At 35.5% G+C, this 20,603-nt stretch overlaps 1 protein-coding gene across 1 annotated transcript in view; it reads left to right on the top strand.

Moving 5' to 3' along the window:
* Nucleotides 1–20,603, top strand: part of LOC129738301 (GATA-binding factor C-like) — a 578,622-nt gene that overhangs the window by 44,320 nt on the left and 513,699 nt on the right. The window contains exon 2 of the mRNA XM_055729485.1: nt 765–1,998. Coding sequence (XP_055585460.1) covers nt 1,701–1,998 — 298 coding nt within the window. The 5' untranslated portion in view covers nt 765–1,700. The remainder of the gene's footprint in view (nt 1–764; nt 1,999–20,603) is intronic.

The following is a 20,603-nucleotide window of genomic DNA, read 5'->3' as shown; positions in this document are numbered from 1 at the left end:
TCAAAATTGTCAAAATTGTCAAAATTGTCAAAATTGTCAAAATTGTCAAAATTGTCAAAATTGTCAAAATTGTCAAAATTGTCAAAATTGTCAAAATTGTCAAAATTGTCAAAATTGTCAAAAATGTCAAAAATGTCAAAAATGTCATAAATGTCAAAAATGTAAAAAATGTAAAAATTTTACCAATGTCAAAAATTTCAAATTTGTCAAAAATGTCAAAACTGTTAAAAATGTCAAAAATGTCAAAAATGTCAAAAATGTCAAAAATGTCAAAAATGTCAAAAATGTCAAAAATGTCAAAAATGTCAAAAATGTCAAAAATGTCAAAAATGTCAAAAATGTCAAGAATGTCAAAAATGTCAGAATTGTCAAAATTGTCAAAATTGTCAAAATTGTCAAAATTGTCAAAATTGTCAAAAATGTCAAAAATGTCAAAAATGTCGAAAATGTCAAAATTGTCAAAATTGTCAAAATTTTCAAAATGTCAAAATTCTAATGTTATCAAAAATTCAAGAAATTTCAAGAATTTTAAAAATATATGACAGTTGTTCAAAAGGATTTATATTTTTCAGTTTTGGAAATTGAATGTTTTCTAAAACCTTTTTTGAGAGTCAACTGTTGTGAATTTGTTAAGATTTTTTGAGAGTTAACTGCTGTTGAAATTGGGCTCGAAACTAGCGCTTCGAGCATCCAATAAAAGAACTGACCTAACTAACGATTTTCTTTTCGTATTTTTTTGTCCACTTTCATCCCCGTCAAACTAGGTTGTTGGAACGATCGAGATCGCACCGGTCAGATTCTGTCATCATCAAAAACCACCCAGCAACAGCAATAACAAAAAATACCAAATGACAGCAACAAAACAACAACAATCAAAATCAACCGGCTCTCCCCACCTGTTACTTACTGTTGATGTTGTCTTCTGAGGGGCGGCGTAGATAATCACCTTGCGAATCGTCTTCTCGTGTAGTTTTGGGTAGAAATCGCCTCTGCGTCCAAACAAAATTTTGGGGCCCCCAAAAGCAGATGGCGTGTGAATGCGGTGTTACAGATGGCGCACCGCGTGACTAATTAGACTATACGGTGGAAGACTTTCATCAGACTTGTTGAGGTTTCAGGCCGAACAAAGGTGGACCCCTGGGCCAAACTCTAGGCACCCTCTCATTCAGTACCTCATCCGAACCCAACCCAACGCCCGGGCAAAAGGAGGTTGCCTTTCTTCGAGACCAATAACATTCATGGAAGCAGGGAAAAAAAAAACCTTTGATGAGCTAGGAAAATTTGGCACTCAATGCTGGGTGTCATGCTGAGTTTGGGGCGGGCTGGCGAGAAAGTGTGTAGTGCGTTATTTGTACCGATCCGTTGAACATTTGCCACTATTATTATTTCCAACCAACCAACCAGCTGGTCAACAACGAGAGGGGGAGATTCACAAAATCTAGTACGATTCTTATCGCGCTGATTTTCATGGGGTCTTGGTAATGAACCTCTTTTTCGCCGTTTTGGGCCCCCGGCGAGGGCCTCGCAATCACTCATCATAGTTAGAAGACGGAAACGGGAAATTTGACTTTCGCGAGTAACACTTTCGCGCAGCGGTCTTTTTTTTTCTCTCGCCAAACGGAATTGTTCACCATTTGAGTGATGGAAATCGGATGAATTGAAGTGCTTTTTTCCCCAGCAATAAAATCAAGTGAATTAACATGGATATGACCTCGGCGGCTGAGGCTCGCAGTTGGTATGATAGCCACAGGATGTTGGGAGGTTCTGGGTCCGCCAATGGGGAATCTCCGGGTTCGTCGTCGTCTTTGGCCGCCGGTTCGGCTGCTGCTGCTGCTGCCGCGGCGCTTTTGGGTGGAGGACATCAAACCGTGCCGGGAGTGAGTTCGATTGCTGGAACTGCAGTCGATCCGATCGAGATGGGACCCTTCTATCCGTTGACAGAAAACGGAACCACCCACCGGCATCACCGGTACTATCCGAGCAGTTATGCGCCTCACGGTAAGTAAATAAATTTTTTAGTATTTTTCCATAAAAACTAATTTTTTTTTCAATAATTTGCTAAGGTCATCGGTTTTGAACTAACTGTTCTGTGTTATACTGAAAATTTTCGGAATTAATTAGGGAAATTAAGAAAAATATTTGAAATGGAAAAAATAGAACTTAGCAACTCAAAATGATTTACCCGCATTTACCTTCTGATGTTTCAATTTCACGATTCAAATAACGTTCGTGGGCTCTGAATTTTACAGGGTGTCCCATAGCAAATTGCATCACTTTGCAAACGCTGTAGAAAATAATCCTTCGTATATTTGTGAGAAAATTTTCATAATGGTAGCCTTAAGCGTTTTGCTTACAATTATTTTTATTTATTTTGTGTTTTGAAAGTTAAAAGTAAAATAAAACCACTAAAAGAGCAACGATGCAAGTTTATTTTGCGCAAACTTCAAAAAAATACTTAACTTTTTCAATGGGACGTTGATAAGAAATTTGGAGTAGTGCTGCAATTGCGAGTTTTATGATTAAACGAACTAAGAATTAACAGAAGGAGTAAGCCATGACTTTTGGGCAACGCACGCGCTGTTGTTTTCGTCCATCCAAAATTTTGATTAAACTGAAGTTGAACTAGAACTTTTTAATTAAACAGTGAGAAATCCATCATTTTCACCGGCGGAAGATCCCGGAGTGGTTTGTGCTTTGTTTAAAAATGCTAAATCCTGGTTGAGGGAGTTCAGAAGGAATCTTAAAGTCAGCTGGTCCGGACTAAACGAAGAGCTTTCTAGTCGATTTGGTGAGATCCAACCACTTCTATTATATTATATATTTCAGTTATTATTGGATTATTGGATGCAGGGTATCCTCGTGAAGGTCCCGAGGAAAGTAGACCTGACAGAGTGCGGTAACTGGCAAGGATTCTCTTCTGCTGGTATTCGCTGAGACTGTAGTTCAAACCAAGGATTGCTGCGGAATCGTTCAACAATGGAGCAGCTAAACAATCTTGACCTGGCAGACGATATTGTTTTGCTTGTCCAAAGAGAACCGGATATGCAGAGCATACAACCATCTGCAGCATCTGTTATTAAAATTCGCGTCAATCATTAGTCAGGCTCAATAAGAGTCTGTTTAGCGATTTGACATTGGCGTAGTAATGTGATTTGAAAAAAACTTATATCCTGTTAAGGAGACAGTCCTCTGACAGCGTACACTGATCTCAGTTCTTAAGTTTTCAACATACAACTTTGAGATAAGGTCTATTAACGTCTAAAACAGCTTGAATCTCAAAGTTACCATGTAATTTGATGATCAAGATTCGATCTCAAGACAGTTTACATTGAAGAAGAAGATGATATCCACCACGCAGACACTTGCTGGCTAAATATGAACTAGAATTACATTGGCTACAAATTTAAAATAAAATTAAAAACGATAGCACAGACAAACAGACAGGACACTTAGAAGAAAAATCGGTTGATTTTTCGCAAAACGATTACATTGCCATCTAGCGGCGACATTGCCTACCGAACAATTACAATTCTAGAATGGGTCATGGTCACCTATGACAATTTGGCGTTTCTCACTAAAACGTAAACAATCAATTTATCATTTGTTAAAGAGATACTATGTTATTCTCTTCTATAATCTAATTAAAAAGTTTTGTATTTCAGAAGATATTGATACTGCTGTGCTGTTGCTGACGAGTAAAGCTCTAGTGCATTAAAAAAAGTTCAGATTAGAAGATATCCGAAATCTCCTAGAGAAAGATTGAAGTTGACACCGGTCTTTATCGAGCATTTCTGCATGTAAAGAACATTTTAGTAGATGCTAATCACTGTGATTCAGCGGCCAAAGCTGAAAAGCCTGTCCTTTATATTTTATAAAGGATATCTTTTGAGTTTATTTTTTTTTGCGATAAAAACTAGCGAAAATTGGAAGGCTTTATAAAGGATGACAGATTGCACAGAGTTAATGTTGATTTAATTTTATCTAATAAAGGCTATCAATGAGTGTAGGTATACTATAAAGTTTTTTTTTAGTTAAAATATATTTCCTGAAATAATTCGCCCTACCAGAATAAACGTATTAATTTCAAAGAACTACATCTACAATTGATTCCGAAAATCTTATGGGCAGTAAACAAATGAGAAAAGAAGGAAATATCAGCCGATTTCCATTCAATAGAAACACAATTTATTAATACAAAAGTCTTAAAAAACTGGTAATTCACATCTCGACACTTTTCCAACACTCGCTGATTTTTTTTCCCTCGGATCCAGCTTTTGAATTCGATATCTCCGCAGCATTATTTTGCTTCAAAATGCTTTGAGCAAGAGCGGCTGAGAAAAGCAGACTTCCAGTAGGAGCTTCGATGAAATTTTGCTTGAAGTTTCAAATTTTCAATAACACACATTCGGCAAAATCAACTCTTCCGGTCCATCAATTCTCTGACCAACGACTCATGCACCGGAATGAACCTAACACGATTTTCCACCTTCTTCGCACACCTTCTTACTGTTCATCGCCTGAGATATCGTTCCTGGATTCCTGAAATATTGGATTCTGGATTTTGAAATAGGCAAATGAATAAAACCAAAACTTATCTTTTCGCAAGACCGCATTTTTTCCGAACGCTAGTTTTGTTTGTTGTTAAATAAGACTGAATGATATCGGAAACCATGGAGATACACAAAAACGGAAGGTTACCATGATCGAGAATCTTTCATTCGAACGCAGTGCACTCTAGTGTCGACATTGCCTAGCTTCTAAAGATTCTAAACCGGTTTGCGAAGAATGAAACAGGAGTGTCCCGTCTGTTTGTCTGTGACGATAGCTTAAGTTTTTTTAACGAACACAAACACATACACATTCATCTTTCGAGAATATGATAGATAGAATCTCACAAATGTTAAAACCACCAACCCACGGAAAGTGTACTATGTATGCCGTGACCGGGATTCGATCTCATGCCCGCTGGCTTAGAGGACTTGAAGGCTATCCTCTTCCTCAAGGGCTGCGGCTTGTATTTAAAAAAGATCTGTCTAGACATTTTTTTCAATATTCGGTATGAAATCGGTATTGGATATTTTTGGACAAAAATTGGTATTCAGTATATACCGATTCTTGGTCGAAAATTTACCGGTGTATGTGGCATCGCTGCCAGAAACTTGTGGCGGTGAAGCCTAGTCGCCGAAATACGAACTGTCAACGAGAGTCTTCACTGGGACCATACGTTTCCATGATTTTAAAATGTTTGAAATATTCACGTTAGAAGCACATTCGCTCAAACTTACTGTGCTCCGTGATGGTGGCCCAAGTGAATTCGCCCTTCTGTGGGTGTTAATAAGGTTTTTCTGCACAGAAATCCAAAACATTGCAGTATAGATTGAATCAATTGATGTTTAAAATTACTTTACTGAAAGTTTGATCAAACTACATGTTTCGGATTATTGTGCACCATCATCTCTGGTCATCGATCTTGGATATAGCGCCTTTAGTCGCTCTTGAAAATAAATATTGGAAGAATAGAGAAAAAAATAGTATGGTAAAAACACTATATATTGATCGCTATCTTTGGGATTCAACGCAGTTGTGGTCAATAATTAATAATAAAAGGTTTTTCGGATAAAATTTTAATAATGTAGCTTAAGCTTGTTTCTCAGCTTCGAGTCAATACTTTTTTTTCGCGATAATTTGTTTTGAAATTATCATTTAAGCCTTTTTATTCAAAATTGCTTTTGTTCTAATTATTGAACACGTAAACATTGAATATCATTGTATATGTTTAGGGGTATTTCGCTTGATAGTATGCTTTGCAGGGGCAATTTTGGTTGAGCTCGCAACCAAGAAACAGTTTGTTTATATTTCCAGACACCAACCGATGTTCGTTCAACAACTGGTACACGCATTTCTTTACGAAACGAGTACTGCAAGATTAAACGTTCAATAATTGAAACATTGGCGTTTTCTGTGATCCAAATATTGAATATTTTAATTTGTTGAATTTTAAGAAAAGAGGGATAATTAAGGCTGCCACTTTTCCAGAAATCATCTAATAATACTAAGTTGGAAACACTCATTTTATTATCTTAGGCTTTGATTTGACTTTAATCCAATTTTTCTCCCAATCAAAAAAGGCTGTTTTCTTCATCCAGCCGAAAAACCAAGCCGAAATTCGAACACATATTCTAGTTTCGGGGATTTTGGCTATAAGAGTCCGAAATTCTTGATAAAAATTTGAACATAGGTAGAAAATGCTCCAACAGTGGTACAATGAATTTAATTCATTTTTCTACGCTAAAGAGTGATACGGTTAAAATTTGGTCAATATCAACTTGACGTATTTCTTTCAATTTTGCATTTAAAAAACCTGAACACCCCTCATTTTGAAGGTGTGTGTGTGTAGAATGTTGCTCCTATTTTGGTTTAGGAATTCACTCTTCAGTTGTCAAAATGCCGTCCAAGGAAGAAGAGCAGCATATCAAAATTTTGCTCGCGCATCGCGAAAATCCGAGCTACTCGCATGCAAAGCTGGCAAAATCGCTAAAAGTTGCCAAATCAACCGTTACATATGTAATAAAAGTGTTTTGGGAACGTTTATCGACAGCCAGGAAGTCAAGGGGAAATCGATAACCGGAAGCCGCTGAGACGACAAAGAGAGTTGCCGGTAGTTTCAAGCGAAATCCTAACCTCTATCTCCGAGTTGCCGCAAATAAGCTGGGTGTATCGTCTACAACAGTGCATCGAGCCAAAAAACGAGTCGGTCTATCGGCTCACAAGAAGATAGTAACTCCAAATCGCGATGATAAACAAAATACGACGGCCAAATCGCGATCCCGGAGGCTGTACACGACGATGCTGACGAAGTTTGACTGCGTGGTAATGGACGACGAAACCTACGTCAAAGCCGACTACAAGTAGCTTCCCGGACAGGAGTTTTTACGGCAAAAGGAAGAGGAAAGGTAGCAGATATTTTCAAGCACATGAAACTGTCAAAGTTCGCGAAGAAATATCTGGTTTGGCAAGCCATCTGTACCTGTGGCTTGAAAAGCAGCATTTTCATAGCTTCCGGGACTGTCAACCAAGAAATTTACGTGAAAGAGTGTTTGAATAAACGTCTGCTGCCTTTTCTGAAGAAACACGGTTGTTAAGTACTGTTTTGGCCGGATTTGGCATCTTGCCATTACGGTAGAAAGGCCATGGAGTGGTACGCCGCCAACAACTTGCAGGTGGTTCCCAAGGACAAGAGCCCTCCCTACACGCCAGAGCTCCGCCCAATTCAGAAATACTGGGCTATTGTCAAGCGGTACCTAAAGAAGGCCAAAAAACTGCTACGAACGAGCAGCAGTTCAAGGCAAACTGGCGAAGAAGGTGGATAAGGTGGCTGAACAAAATCTGATGGCAGGGGTTAAGCGTAAGGCCCGGCACTTCGGATTTGGAAAAGCGGAAGCCTTACTGAATATTTTTCCTGAATTTTATTCTAATTAAATTTGAAAAAGAAATTTAATTTGATTTTTTAAATAAACGATTTCACCGATTTACACGCGTTTTCCCTTGGCCAAATTTTGACCGGTTGACTGGTAAGTGTTTTACTAGTGTTCAATATCTGGTACTTGTTCAATAACTAGTGCTTCTACCCTACCACCACGAAATCTTTTGGAATCAACTCTTCCAAAAGATTTTGCGGAATAATTGTGAAAGTACACATCCATGACTGATTCAGTATCTGAAAAATTCCAATGTGTCGTCATAGATATGAATCATAACGAATTAATTTAGAATCATTCAATAACTTACAGCAAATTGAAAACTTAGGTAAATATGGGAAATCTTAAACCTGAAATATAATTTATAAAACGAGCTCATAAACAAACTTTCGGGTTCTAAGGCACAACATAATTGGAAGAATTCCATTATTTTACGACGATTTCTGACGTAATTCTTATGCGTATCTCACTTTTCACCAGCCACTTGTTATCAAATCATACTAATAAGTTTTACACAACTTTATGAACGGAATCCTAAACTGTTTCCAATATTGTACTTCTTACATTGATAAAGAAGGTTGAAATAGAAAAACAAACAAATTGCGGGGAATAACCTCATATCTTTTCATAAATTAAGTAGCGGTATTTCAAAATTTTCCAATTTTGTAGGCTCCTGAAAATTCTCAGGTAGATATTCCTTGAATGCAACATCAGTTTACAACAAATGAATGAGAAGGATAATGGAATGAACTTACCAATTGTTGAAGTAGCATGTGTGTTTCCTCTTGTAGCGAATCATTCAACGATGTCACGAAGTGGACGAAATCAACGGAAAATCGGGTCGGGCACAATCAATTACACATGCCACTATTGATCACTATGCATTTCCCACTTATTCTAGAAAAAAATACAATTTTACTATGAGAAACTACTTAAACTTCAAAAATTTTCACCGCCACGGAACAGAACCGACGGTGCGATACCAACAAACCCTCGCCTACTTCTCTGATTAGTTTAAAAATTGATAACGTTACAAAACTTGAAGTGATAGACAAAACAATCGAGTTGAGGACGCAAACATCTTCAAAAATCAGGTGGCCAGTTTTTAAATTTTCCCTTATGAATTAAAACTTTCGAGTCTTTCAGTCAACTTTCAGTCGACATTTTTTTCGGCAACAAGGCAATTAATCAGGCTAACCATTCGGAGGATCATTTTAAAGATTTTAAACTAACACTGTTGGATTTCAGGATCTACACCAATTAAATCGCCGAATCTGATTTCAGCTCATCCGCGCAATTATATTGACATTTTAAGTTAACATCCAGTTTAAGGTTTAATACTCTACATCTGTAAGTTTGGCTATTTCAATTTCAATTGAATAACTCATCATTTCATGTTTTTTTTAATTATAATTCAATATAATTTCAAAAATGTGGAATTATGTGTAGATACCTACATGAAGAAAAAACCGATTTTTACTTTGTTTACTTTTTATAAATTGCAAATAGCAAATTGAAACTTTTTCCTTGGTTTCAGTACAATTAAAATTGAAAAATTTGTATAATAATTCGAAATTCAGTAGCAAATCAATTAAAATTAAGTTCCAGAAGCTTCATTCTTCAGAATCTGATTTTGATAGCATTATTTGAAAATCTAAACCAGTATTTTGAACGAGAATTGCGTTTCAACATTGAAAATTATATTACGAAATTTCCAAATCACGATTCAGTAAAATGCTTCAATGAAAAATTTAATCACTGTTAATCAGTTTTAAATTCAAAGCAATAATTCACTAAGACTTATCTCAAAAATATGCTTTTTGAAACGTATAATTGCATAATTAGAATCATAAAAATTCTGTTCTAGCCTAGCGCTGATATTCAAAAGATCAGAAAAAAAAGTTATGTAGATAACCTGAAGAATTTTACTCTACATTTCATTATCATTTAGTTTATTAGAGACACTTTACAGATCCTGGGAAAATTCTACACTTCACTCTCAATAAGGCGTGAATTATTTTCATTTGTAAAATGACATCAATAGGGAGTAACTTTTTAAGGAGCTCACTTTTTTCTTTTCGTCAACATTTTTTCGCAATGAATATTATGAATTCGCTGGGTGTTCTACAAATATTGAGATAATTTGTCAATTGTTTTTATAATTCTTTCTTATTTCATATTTTTCAAATTCAGTGTGCAGCTTATATTGTACTCATTTGCAACTGCTCCCAAACCCCCCTTCCCCCCCCAACACCCTCCTTCTCCTTGCGCTCTCTTAAAGTGATTTGAAATTTACGTTCCTGACTGATTTTTGAAAATTTGGAAAATAACCCAAGAGCTTCGGGCTAAAATTCAAAAATTTATTAAATATAAAAAGTTATTTTTTTTTGTTGAAGCATCAAAAAGGTTCGTGTGTGACGCACAAAAATTAACCTAGGGAAAAGAACTGAGTAACATCCAACTTCAGTTTCATAAAAACGGCCACAACATCGAGACTTCATCTCAGCTTTGATTTATGGTCGAATTGTGTTGCGCTGAATCTATCGACTACCAGAGTAAGAGCGAATGGCAGATGGATGCCTCACCGCCAGCCATCTCGCGCATGACTTTTCCAAGCTCCCTGCTTATGTAGCGGATGTGATTGTAAAGTTTCGCGCTCTCTCGTGTGTCTCACCATTTCAACGCGTCACTTTAGCCGGGGACCGCTCAATCATAAAGCAATTAAAAACCCTAAAGCAGCTCCAAGCCTATACGTTATAAGTTACTAGTAAGTTAGCTAAGTGACGTCGTCAGCTAACTGACAACCGGCCGACGCCACCGAAATAGTTTCATGTTTCATGCCAATCAAGACAGTGCTTGGGAGATTTAAGATGCACCCGGAAACACCCTCGCCGTCGCACTGCATTTTCCCATTCATCCCCCCTTTCTTGTTACCGACACACAATTGGTATGGGCGAAATGAAAAAATATAACAATAAGCTATCGCTCGGCAAGCTTAGAATGTAAACTTAAGAATGAGTTTTCGTGGAATTTTCCTCGCAACAGCACTGCATGTTCTAGTATTGTATGCCGGCCGGAAAACGGTGCACACTTCTTTAGTTAAACACCTCGCCGAGTGGCGTTCATTGATGGGGATAATTCACTTTTTCTTCAACCTTATTCTTAATTATGAATTTTTTTAAACTCCCTAGAGAAAAGCCTCAGAATGAGAATTGAAAATAAATTTGTATTTTCTGTAAAGGCAATCAGAATTGTACCGATTCTGAACCATTCTAACGTTTCTCAAGAATCGTTATTAATTGAATATGCTAATCAATGCAAACCGCACGTTAGCTGTTTTCCTATTCCTCTGCTCTCGATGAAAATCTCGACCGATGTTTTCCGCCATTTCGTGTATAGTAAGTAGCCGATAGAGCTACTACTGTCGTCATCCATTTGTGTACAAATACTTTGTTAGCGGACATCTAGCGGCGCAAACTTGGCTTAACGCATTTCCTTCCCTTCTCCCTTCTAAGTTTCACGTTAAAATTCTGTTATAAACTAGTGTGAATAAAAAAAACTGCTACCAAGGTGTTCAATCGATGGGAACAAAATATTAGGTTACTCCGTACCCCGTTTTCCCTTAACGTCCAGCATCTCGTTCGACTTAACAACTAGACACTACCAGAATGCAGTCCGATAATTGCAGATAATTATATTCTCCTCTGGATGTAATTGATGGCAATAACGAAAAGTAGATACTGAATGATGAGCGGCCTAAAATCGGTTTGCTGTATCGGATTTGTGACAGGTGTTTGACTGAGCTGGGAAGTTTTTCTACGGCCGCGACCTCTTACGAGTGTGTATCGGGTAGTTGCATTTCAAGCGCCCCCCTCCCATATCGCGTTCTGTTTGAGCGGATGTTCGACAAATTATGGGCCCCGATAATTGACTTTATCAAAATGTAGCCGGGTACCTACTACATAGATAAATTCTGTTGATCGGGGCTGCAATCGAATTTGTTCTCCACTTGTTGATATTTGGGCAGATAAAAGCTCGAAAGGGAAGTCTAAGCAAGAACCTAATGATGGAGCTGCTACCCAGAGAAAACTTAGAACAAATGAGCTACAAACGGCTCGTGGATGATACCAATCAATCGAAGATTGTAGGTTGAAGTTTTGATTTTTATCGTCCGAATGTTTGCAGTTCATTAGATTTGTTGCAGCCTTCAATTTACTTGCGTTCGTAGCAGATCGGCTCGATGATCTACGATTAAAAGATATAGATATCAGCCCTTTGGTAATAAAGATTTTTGATAAATTAAAAACATTGTTACTGAACCTCTCAAACAAATTTAGGTGGCGTCAATAGATAATTATTGTCTCGGGCATTTCGTTCCCGATGACGATCCAGGATGATAAGATAAGGAGTGATTAATCTAAGCGCCCAAATGTTGATAGACTTGGCTGTTTACACAAATATTCAATCGTACTTTGTTAGTATGTAACACAATAAGTAATCTAGCTAGGATTTAGAATTTAAGAATTCTTATTACAAGCTTGAAGCTCCCATGCTTATGAACAAATATGGAAGGTCCCAGTTATTGTACTAAACTGTAGTTGAAAGTTCAAAGTTTTTAAGGAAACCACCAATTTTGGCGGTCGTTATTGAATGCCAAGAATGCATCATCCGACATCCTTCTGAATGAAATATTTTCCTATCTCTTAGTTATAAAAAAGTAAAAAAAAAACGTTCTATTAAATCATATTTTGCTTAGACTTCTAAAGTTTACTTCAATCTTTTTTAACAATTTGGTTATGTTCACGGACGGACGAAAATTTTCTTCCGTTAACGATCACTTCTCAAAAGAAATGAAATTGAGGAAAATTTGTTTTTTCCTTCAGCAGTAGTCACCTTAGTAACATATAGTTCAAGTTTCATTCATCATATTTTTGGTACACGACTTTTATCAAGTTGTTATTCTCAACAGGAAATATAGCCATGACAATTTCGTTTGCCGAATTATCAGTGACCATAGGGACTGTGATATTTTCATTTCAACAACTATCATTGACCGAAACAACACGTGGATAGGAAGTGTGACAAAGCTACTAAGATATTTTAGAAAAAAATCGACTTTGAATTTTCTTCCGAAAAATCGCAGCTCTGAGTGTGGTTCCAAAATGCACACCGCGGCAAGTCAATGTAATCATAGAAGGGATGGTCTGAAACAGATAAATAAACTTTTCAGGTGCAGAGAACTCATACGACCCTACATACAGATGCTGTTTTCAGACAGGAGAGGGGAGGGTTTTTTTATGTTTACGGGAAATCCTATTTGGCAAATAGGATTGATGAAAAATAATGTCATGATTTACAAATAAATACAAAACTCAACAAATAAATACAAAAACAATGGAACGAGCTCACCGATTTTGTTATGTACTCAGGCTTTATTGGCGCCTATCTGAGATGTGGAACCTACTGACCACCTTTCGAAAAACTAAGGCCAACCCACGCACATTGAATAACACTTTTTTCTACAAATTTTCACTATTTTCAAATAAATAAGCTCGGATACTTTTCACATCTTGAACTTTTGCTTGGTATCAACAATCCACCTACCGCGGCCCTTCCTGGCCAATGGCATTACGGTTGCACTCCGTGATTAGTTCCTAAAATCAGGAGAGCCCTTTTTTCTCCCTTTTCGATGTTTCCATTTGTGTGCTGTCTTCAACTGGGGTATTTTGTCCCGAAAAAAAAAACGATTTACGCTTGATTTTCAATGATTTTCGAATCTTTTTCACAAGCTTGAAATGAAGAGCTCGAAAAAAACACGTCACGTTCTTGTCACAGACTACTTAGATTCCCCTGGAAGGGAGATAAAAAAATTATTTCTTCAAATAATAAGTTTAGAGACTTGATGTCTCCACAAAAGTTGTAGATCTTATTATTTCAAGCAACTTTGTTGAAGACACTTCAAAGATCGCATGAAAATCATAAAAGTTACGAGCATTTTAAAAATAACGAGCATTTTAACAGGTAATTTTGAGTTTTTATTTAATATCTTTTTTAGTATACGATTTACAAACTTGGTATATTTGAGAAAGTTGTTCAAATTGTTAGAACACACAATTTTGTGGAGCATTTCAAATACATATTCCAACTAAGAAAGGAGATATACTACAAAATATCCAAAATAATGCATTTTTTCAGTAAGTTATATCCTTAAGAGTTCAGACGAGTTCGTATAATTTTTTGAGTGGGTTTTGTTGGTCAAGTTATTGGCTTTCCATTGATGTATGAATTTAACATTAGTTTTGAATAGATTTTTTAGCAATCAATAATGCGCTTTTTTCCTCTAGAAACACTTCAAATTCGAAGAAAAAAAACCCTCAATTTTTCCTGTTTTTAGAGGAAAAAGCTCATTTTTGATTGCTAGTGCGTTAAAAATCTATCCAAAACTAATATTAAATTTATATATCAATGGAAAGCCAATAACTTGACCAACAAAACCCACTCAAAAAATTATACGAACTCGTCCGAACTCTTAAGGTTATAACTTACTGAAAAAAGGCATTTTTTTGGATATTTTGTAGTATATCTCCTTTCTTAGTAGAAATATGTATTTAAAATGCTCCACAAAACTGTGTGTTTCAACAATTTTAACAACTCTCTGAGATATACCAAGTTTGTAAATCGTATACTAAAAAAGATATTAAATAAAAACTCAAAATTGCCTGTTAAAATGCGCGTTATTTTTAAAATGCTCGTAACTTTTATGCATTTCATGCGATCTTGATGGTGTCTTCAACAAAGTTGCTTGAAATAGTAAGACTTTTGTGGAGACATCAAGTCTCTAAACTAATTATTTGAAGAAATAATTTTTTTATCTCCCCTCCAGGTGGAAGAATCACTTTTCTCTTCCAAGAATTTGATAAATCATCAAAAAATATAAAAATGTTGCCAAGACATCAAATTTAGAGTTTGTTTTGATTAGGTCGTAAGAACGACTTGGCATGGTTTGAGAAAATCGATGTTAAAGTTTTGAAACACCTTTTAAATTCTATTTTATGATTGTTGGTCAAATTTGCCTGAAAATGCGAAATTTTATGTCAAACTGAACGCAGAACATGATAATGTATTTGAAATTTGCATTAATTCGGTTCTTATCAATGAAGATATATTTTCTTACGACATTTTGCATTTCTCCTTAGGCGCAAACGTTCTTTTGATCAATCGATAATTTTGGTAGCAAAACTGATTGGATTGGCCGAAATCTTCACTTATTCATTCGAAGTTGATTGATAATCCTATTATTCATTGATAATCCTATTCAGTTTGTAAGCGGAAATCATTGATCGATGGTATTTGTAAATATTGAACTGTGGGACTGGCCTTTGGAAGTCCACCCGGATATATCTGACCACTACTATTAGCGCAACTGCACAGAACTTGTCGCGACGAAGCATTACATCGTAAAAATCAACCTGCCGAATTGTTTTAGCGACCTTTTGCATCACCTGAAATACACGGCAACGCAAAATGACGCAAAAACCAAATCACACAGAGAAATGAGAAAGTCATTATTCGTCCTAAATTCAAATCATTGTGTAAAAATTATTTAATAATGAAATGAAACCAATTTTCTACCAAAGATAAAAGACATGTTTGTCAATCGTTTTCAGCAAATAACTCAATTTTGTTTATATTGTTTTATACGACCTTATCACTTATTAGCTTATTAGGTGTTTTTACCCCTGTGTGCGCCGTCGAATTGTCAAAATGGAGTGTTATTATAGCTTTGACACCACTCTTAGGATAGACATATGTACATAGAATCAAAGCTTAAGATCGAGGTCATTAAAATAGTAGGTTCTCTGACTTTTGCCGTAAATAAGTTGACGAGGAGAGCGCGGTGAAATGGGGTGATGCTCGTTATCTTTGTTTACAAACTAGCAGTGTGCTAAAATGAAAAGGCAAGCGTAGGTCTCAACTGTTCTATGGAAAATTAAACAAACGCAACGAAGTCATCAAAATGGCTGATTTTGAAATTTGGCAAATCGAATCACCACCCCCCTTGCTTAAGATTGAGTTATTTCAGGAGGTTGTCGATAAGTAGTTATAGTTAACTCTCAGAAATGGAAAATTCCTCTTAGGTATATTCTGCTTTGCATGCTTGGTATAATCTTTTACTGTAGTTGTTATTTATTAACGACAGTTTCAAAAGTCAACGGCCAAGGACGGTTTATTTTATAATAATCCCCTTGTGTCAGTGATTGAGATAGCAATCTGTCATCATCAGCAACACGTCCATCATCCGGTCCGGAGCGTGGAAAATTCGGAAAAACTCATCGCCGTAGTCTGTGATTAGGCACGACACCTCTACTCCAATGATTACGTTCTTCCGATGACCCACACGCGTTAGGAGCAAAAACCCCAACGTAACGAGTTCATAGAATGGGAAGATAGTCAATGAATGCACACGGTGCGGTGCAGTGGATCCCTTTAATCGCACACCTCAGCACCCACTAAGGGCCACCTGGAAGTAATTTACTTTTTTTCGCGCTTCCAAACAATTCCCTCAAACCCCGGCTTAGCTCGCACTCCACCCTTTCCAGAATCAGATAATTTGCATGTGCTCTCGTAATAACACCGGCAGGCAATGTTTGTGCTTGACGATATGACGACGATGGACAACTAGAGGAATTACAAAAAAAAAACTGCATTTTCCCAGCCCCCCGCCAGGGTTACGTGAATCCATCAATCTCTCTGATGAATGAGTCCGTGGGGTAAGGAGATGGTGTCGTGGGATCAACTCGCTGCGATTCAATTACATTCTGTGTGTGATATTACCTGCTCATCAAAAAGTTTCGCGCTTTGGAGAAGGGCATCCCAATTTTGGGCCCAAGCCACTGATGGGGACGAAAACAAAACACCAATCGAGGAAAAAAATATCCAGCTAGAACCCCTGGGAGGGTTCTTAATTGCTAGTTTTTCCGAGCTTGAGTACTAGAATTTTACTTGCCCGTTGCAAATAACAGACAGAACGGAACCCAAGAGCGAGTGATGGCATTCGAGTAGCAGCTCGGGAAAAATGGGCGTTACTAGAAACTTCCGTTCGTTCTAGTCAACTCTCGAGTGTACCTTGTACTTTTGTCATTAGACTGACATCACACCAACGTTCGTTCGTTCGTTCGTCCGGATGCATTGGACAATTTTCTAACTGTAGGGAAGCGCTGGGAAAAAAAATTTGCACCAGGTAATTGCTAACCGCCCCCTAGATGGTGCTTAGATTTGGTGAAACAACGACTACACTTGGCAAATAAATTGCATTCAATCACGGCTTGACGTTTCTGAAGTTACGGAATTTGCAATTACCGATGAAAGCATTCGAACATGATTCAAACTGATCTCAGTTTCAAAAATCTATTAACTGTGTAATTTGGTTAAATCAACTATCACAAACATGAACAATACATGTAGAGAAACGACGTCAATTACCAAAAACTAAAAAAAACGAACAAATACTACAAAAATGTCAAAAATGACAAAAAGGTCAAAAATGTCAAAAATGACAAAAATGACAAAAATGACAAAAATGACAAAAATGACAAAAATGACAAAAATGACAAAAATGACAAAAATGACAAAAATGACAAAAATGACAAAAATGACAAAAATGACAAAAATGACAAAAATGACAAAAATGACAAAAATGACAAAAATGACAAAAATGACAAAAATGACAAAAATGACAAAAATGACAAAAATGACAAAAATGACAAAAATGACAAAAATGATAAAAATGACAAAAATGACAAAAATGACAAAAATGACAAAAATGACAAAAATGACAAAAATGACAAAAATGACAAAAATGACAAAAATGACAAAAATGACAAAAATGACAAAAATGACAAAAATGACAAAAATGACAAAAATGACAAAAATGACAAAAATGACAAAAATGACAAAAATGACAAAAATGACAAAAATGACAAAAATGACAAAAATGACAAAAATGACAAAAATGACAAAAATGACAAAAATGACAAAAATGACAAAAATGACAAAAATGACAAAAATGACAAAAATGACAAAAATGACAAAAATGACAAAAATGACAAAAATGACAAAAATGACAAAAATGACAAAAATGACAAAAATGACGAAAATGACAAAAATTACGAAGCAACAGCAGATTTGTTTTCATTCAAAAAGAGTCCAATGATTATAATTTAATCATCCCCAATTTCCTTTGTCCAAATTTTTAATTATTTTCAAAAATATTTCACACTATTATCCTTCCAAATTGTTTCGGGGCAATATGACCCGAAGCACACATTTCAAACATCGTAATCATCATTTTAATATACTGAAGAACTGAGATTTTTGAGTGACTGAATAGGTTTTTTGAAAATGATAATATAAAATTATCGAATATTATACTTCAATTTCCGTTTTGATAATCGATTCATTGCAAAATGAAATACAGTTAAGCAAAGCAAAAGTTGAATGTGTATTTTATTAGGAAGATTTGTTTCTTCCGAATGATCCGGGTTTCATTGGACTCCGTTATATATAAACATCTTGAGAAAGTTTAATTCTTGGCAGTTTAAAAAATCGATAAAACCTTTAAATTCAACAATTAACTTTGTCGAAATGAAAAAAAAAGAAAGTGGCACATTGCGAGGCCACGACTTCAATCATTCACGCATCAATCACCATTTCATCAAGAGAAAACTTTTATAATCAAATGGAGCCCTCAAAATTCTGATTTAACATTTTTGGCACGCAATCAAACATAAATTATGTACCAGATTCTCTTGAAAAAATGCTCTGAAAATGTTGTCATGACCTCTCGCAGTGGGGTTTTTTTTTTCGTTTTCAAATTGTTTAAGGATAATTTTCCCGACATACATATCAAATCGAAATTTGAAATACAGTATTTTTTTGATTTTATCAAGGTAGAAGAAAATTTACCGTGAATATGGCGAAACCGTGAATTTGGTGAAATAAAAACTTAAAGTGGAAAAAGTATTTTTATTGTCTTTAATAATCGGCGTTTTTCATATGTAGAAAAACATAAATCTTTGTCCGTTTGTACAAATTTTAAGGCAAAGCTAACAGAATTTCATTTTGATCTTCCAAAATTATCCATTCAGACAATATAAAAGGTTGTCCAATCAGGATTACGCACGCCACCCTATCAAATAAACAAATTAAACAAAGAAATCAGAGACACTTATCTCTTTTCAAAAACGCTTAAATTTATCCACATCTTAATATGATTCGCATAACTAAAAAAGTTTACATTTTTCGAGCGGCTAACCAAGCACAAATAACAACACTAGCATTAGCGTGACGTTATAATACTTAAGTCGATTTCTACAAGTGTTTTTAAAATCCAAATGACGACTTTAAACACTATACAGCTAAAGTAAGCAGTTCAATGGCATTTTCATATTATTGAATGCTTATAACTATAACATAAACATTAAAAATACCATGAACAAAGATGCTCTACGCCTTTGAACGAAAATTAAGGTCCTGGAAATGGTATCAGAATGATTTCTAAAAAAGCGAGATAAAATCGAAACCATAACCTTGATAAAATCGAGCGTGAATATGGCGAGTGTTGATAAAATCGAACAGTGAAAAAATCGAAGAACTACAGTAATAGAAATTTTGAAGAATGCCTTCATCGAAATTCTAATTATTGTTATTAAGTACTAGGTTATAAACAATTATTAATGTTGAGAATTAAGGCATCAAGTTTTGTTTGCAAATTTGTATGAAATACAAATAATACCTATTTGCAAACTAGTTCATTCAGACCAAGGTGGGTATATATTCAGGAGGTGTTCCCGAATAACGAATTCCCGATTCAGCCATTTTGGCTATGTAGGCTATGTAACTATACGGAACTCATGAAGTTTGTTTACCAACAAACCCCAGAAAAGCTGAGCAAAAAATAAACAAACTCTATAAGAGCCCCGCTCACTCCTCGCCTACTTACTGTGAAAGTCGGAGAACCTAGTGTATCTAAGAACCTTGATTCAGACAGGCTCGAAATAAAATATCTTTTTACTGTTATTATTTTCTGTTCTTTATTTTCAGTTTTCGCTAGTATAAGTTGTAGCTAAGTTTTTTGTGGAAAAATTTGGATAATTCATTAATAAAAATTCTGAATCTAATTAAATGTAGGTACCCAAAATAATTAAGTTTAGATTGTAAGCATTTTGAATTTTTTTTTACCAAGTTTCAATTAAAAAGCAAACGCAATTAAGTTATTGGGTTTTGTATTTTTATCCTATGGATTCCTATGGATCCAATAAATTTAGTACAGAAACAAATAAAAATTAAAATTTTCTCATAAATGCAAATATATTTTGACTTTCATTACATCCCTGCTCATTATTTGAATGACAAATTTTGTTTTCCCATAGAATATTTAAGCTTGTTGTGCCAAATTTGGGCTGAATGAATCGCTTTCAAAAATTTAAGGGATTTAATGATTGTAAAAACAATTAAAAAAATTGATGGGAGGTTTAAAAATTTATAAGTTAAAACTTTTCGATACAAACTTGCGTTTTGAATTAAATGTTTAATTCTTTTCCGTGAACTTATAAGCAATTTTAAAAGATAAGTAGGCGTGTGCTTGAACGGTGAAGTTTGGAAAAAATGGTGCTCCGGATATTTTTTCCCAAAAGTTTTGTTTTGTGAGGAAAATTAAATTGTTGTATTCATTTGTAAACTTATTCAAACAATGTTGAGTGTCATTGTTACAATCCATCTGAAGAAGTGGTCAGAAATCCTGTATGCTGTTTCCATCGGAAAATTTCGGTGAGATCTATCCATTTTAATTTTTATGTTAAACCCTTTGAACTGTGTTGCGTTAAATTATCAAAATTTTTTTTTGGTTGGTCCGCAGGCAAATCTTATTTCTAAAATTTGGCCCGCCTGTTGAAAATGGTAATTCTTGAAAATCGGTTCAGTAGATTTTAAGATACAGCTAGAATAGTATTCCGGGTCTATATGACACTAACCGGCTAATTGTTCTTTTTTTAACCGTAAAGAAAGGTTAATCAACAGTCAAAAATTCTCCCAGAAAATTTATGAAACATAAACCATTTTCAAGCA

The sequence above is a fragment of the Uranotaenia lowii genome, chromosome 1, assembly GCF_029784155.1.
Source record: "Uranotaenia lowii strain MFRU-FL chromosome 1, ASM2978415v1, whole genome shotgun sequence".
Taxonomy (NCBI): Eukaryota; Metazoa; Arthropoda; class Insecta; order Diptera; family Culicidae; genus Uranotaenia; species Uranotaenia lowii.
The sequence above is the reverse complement of the archived record's forward strand: the minus strand, read 5'-3'. Positions and strand labels throughout refer to the sequence as shown.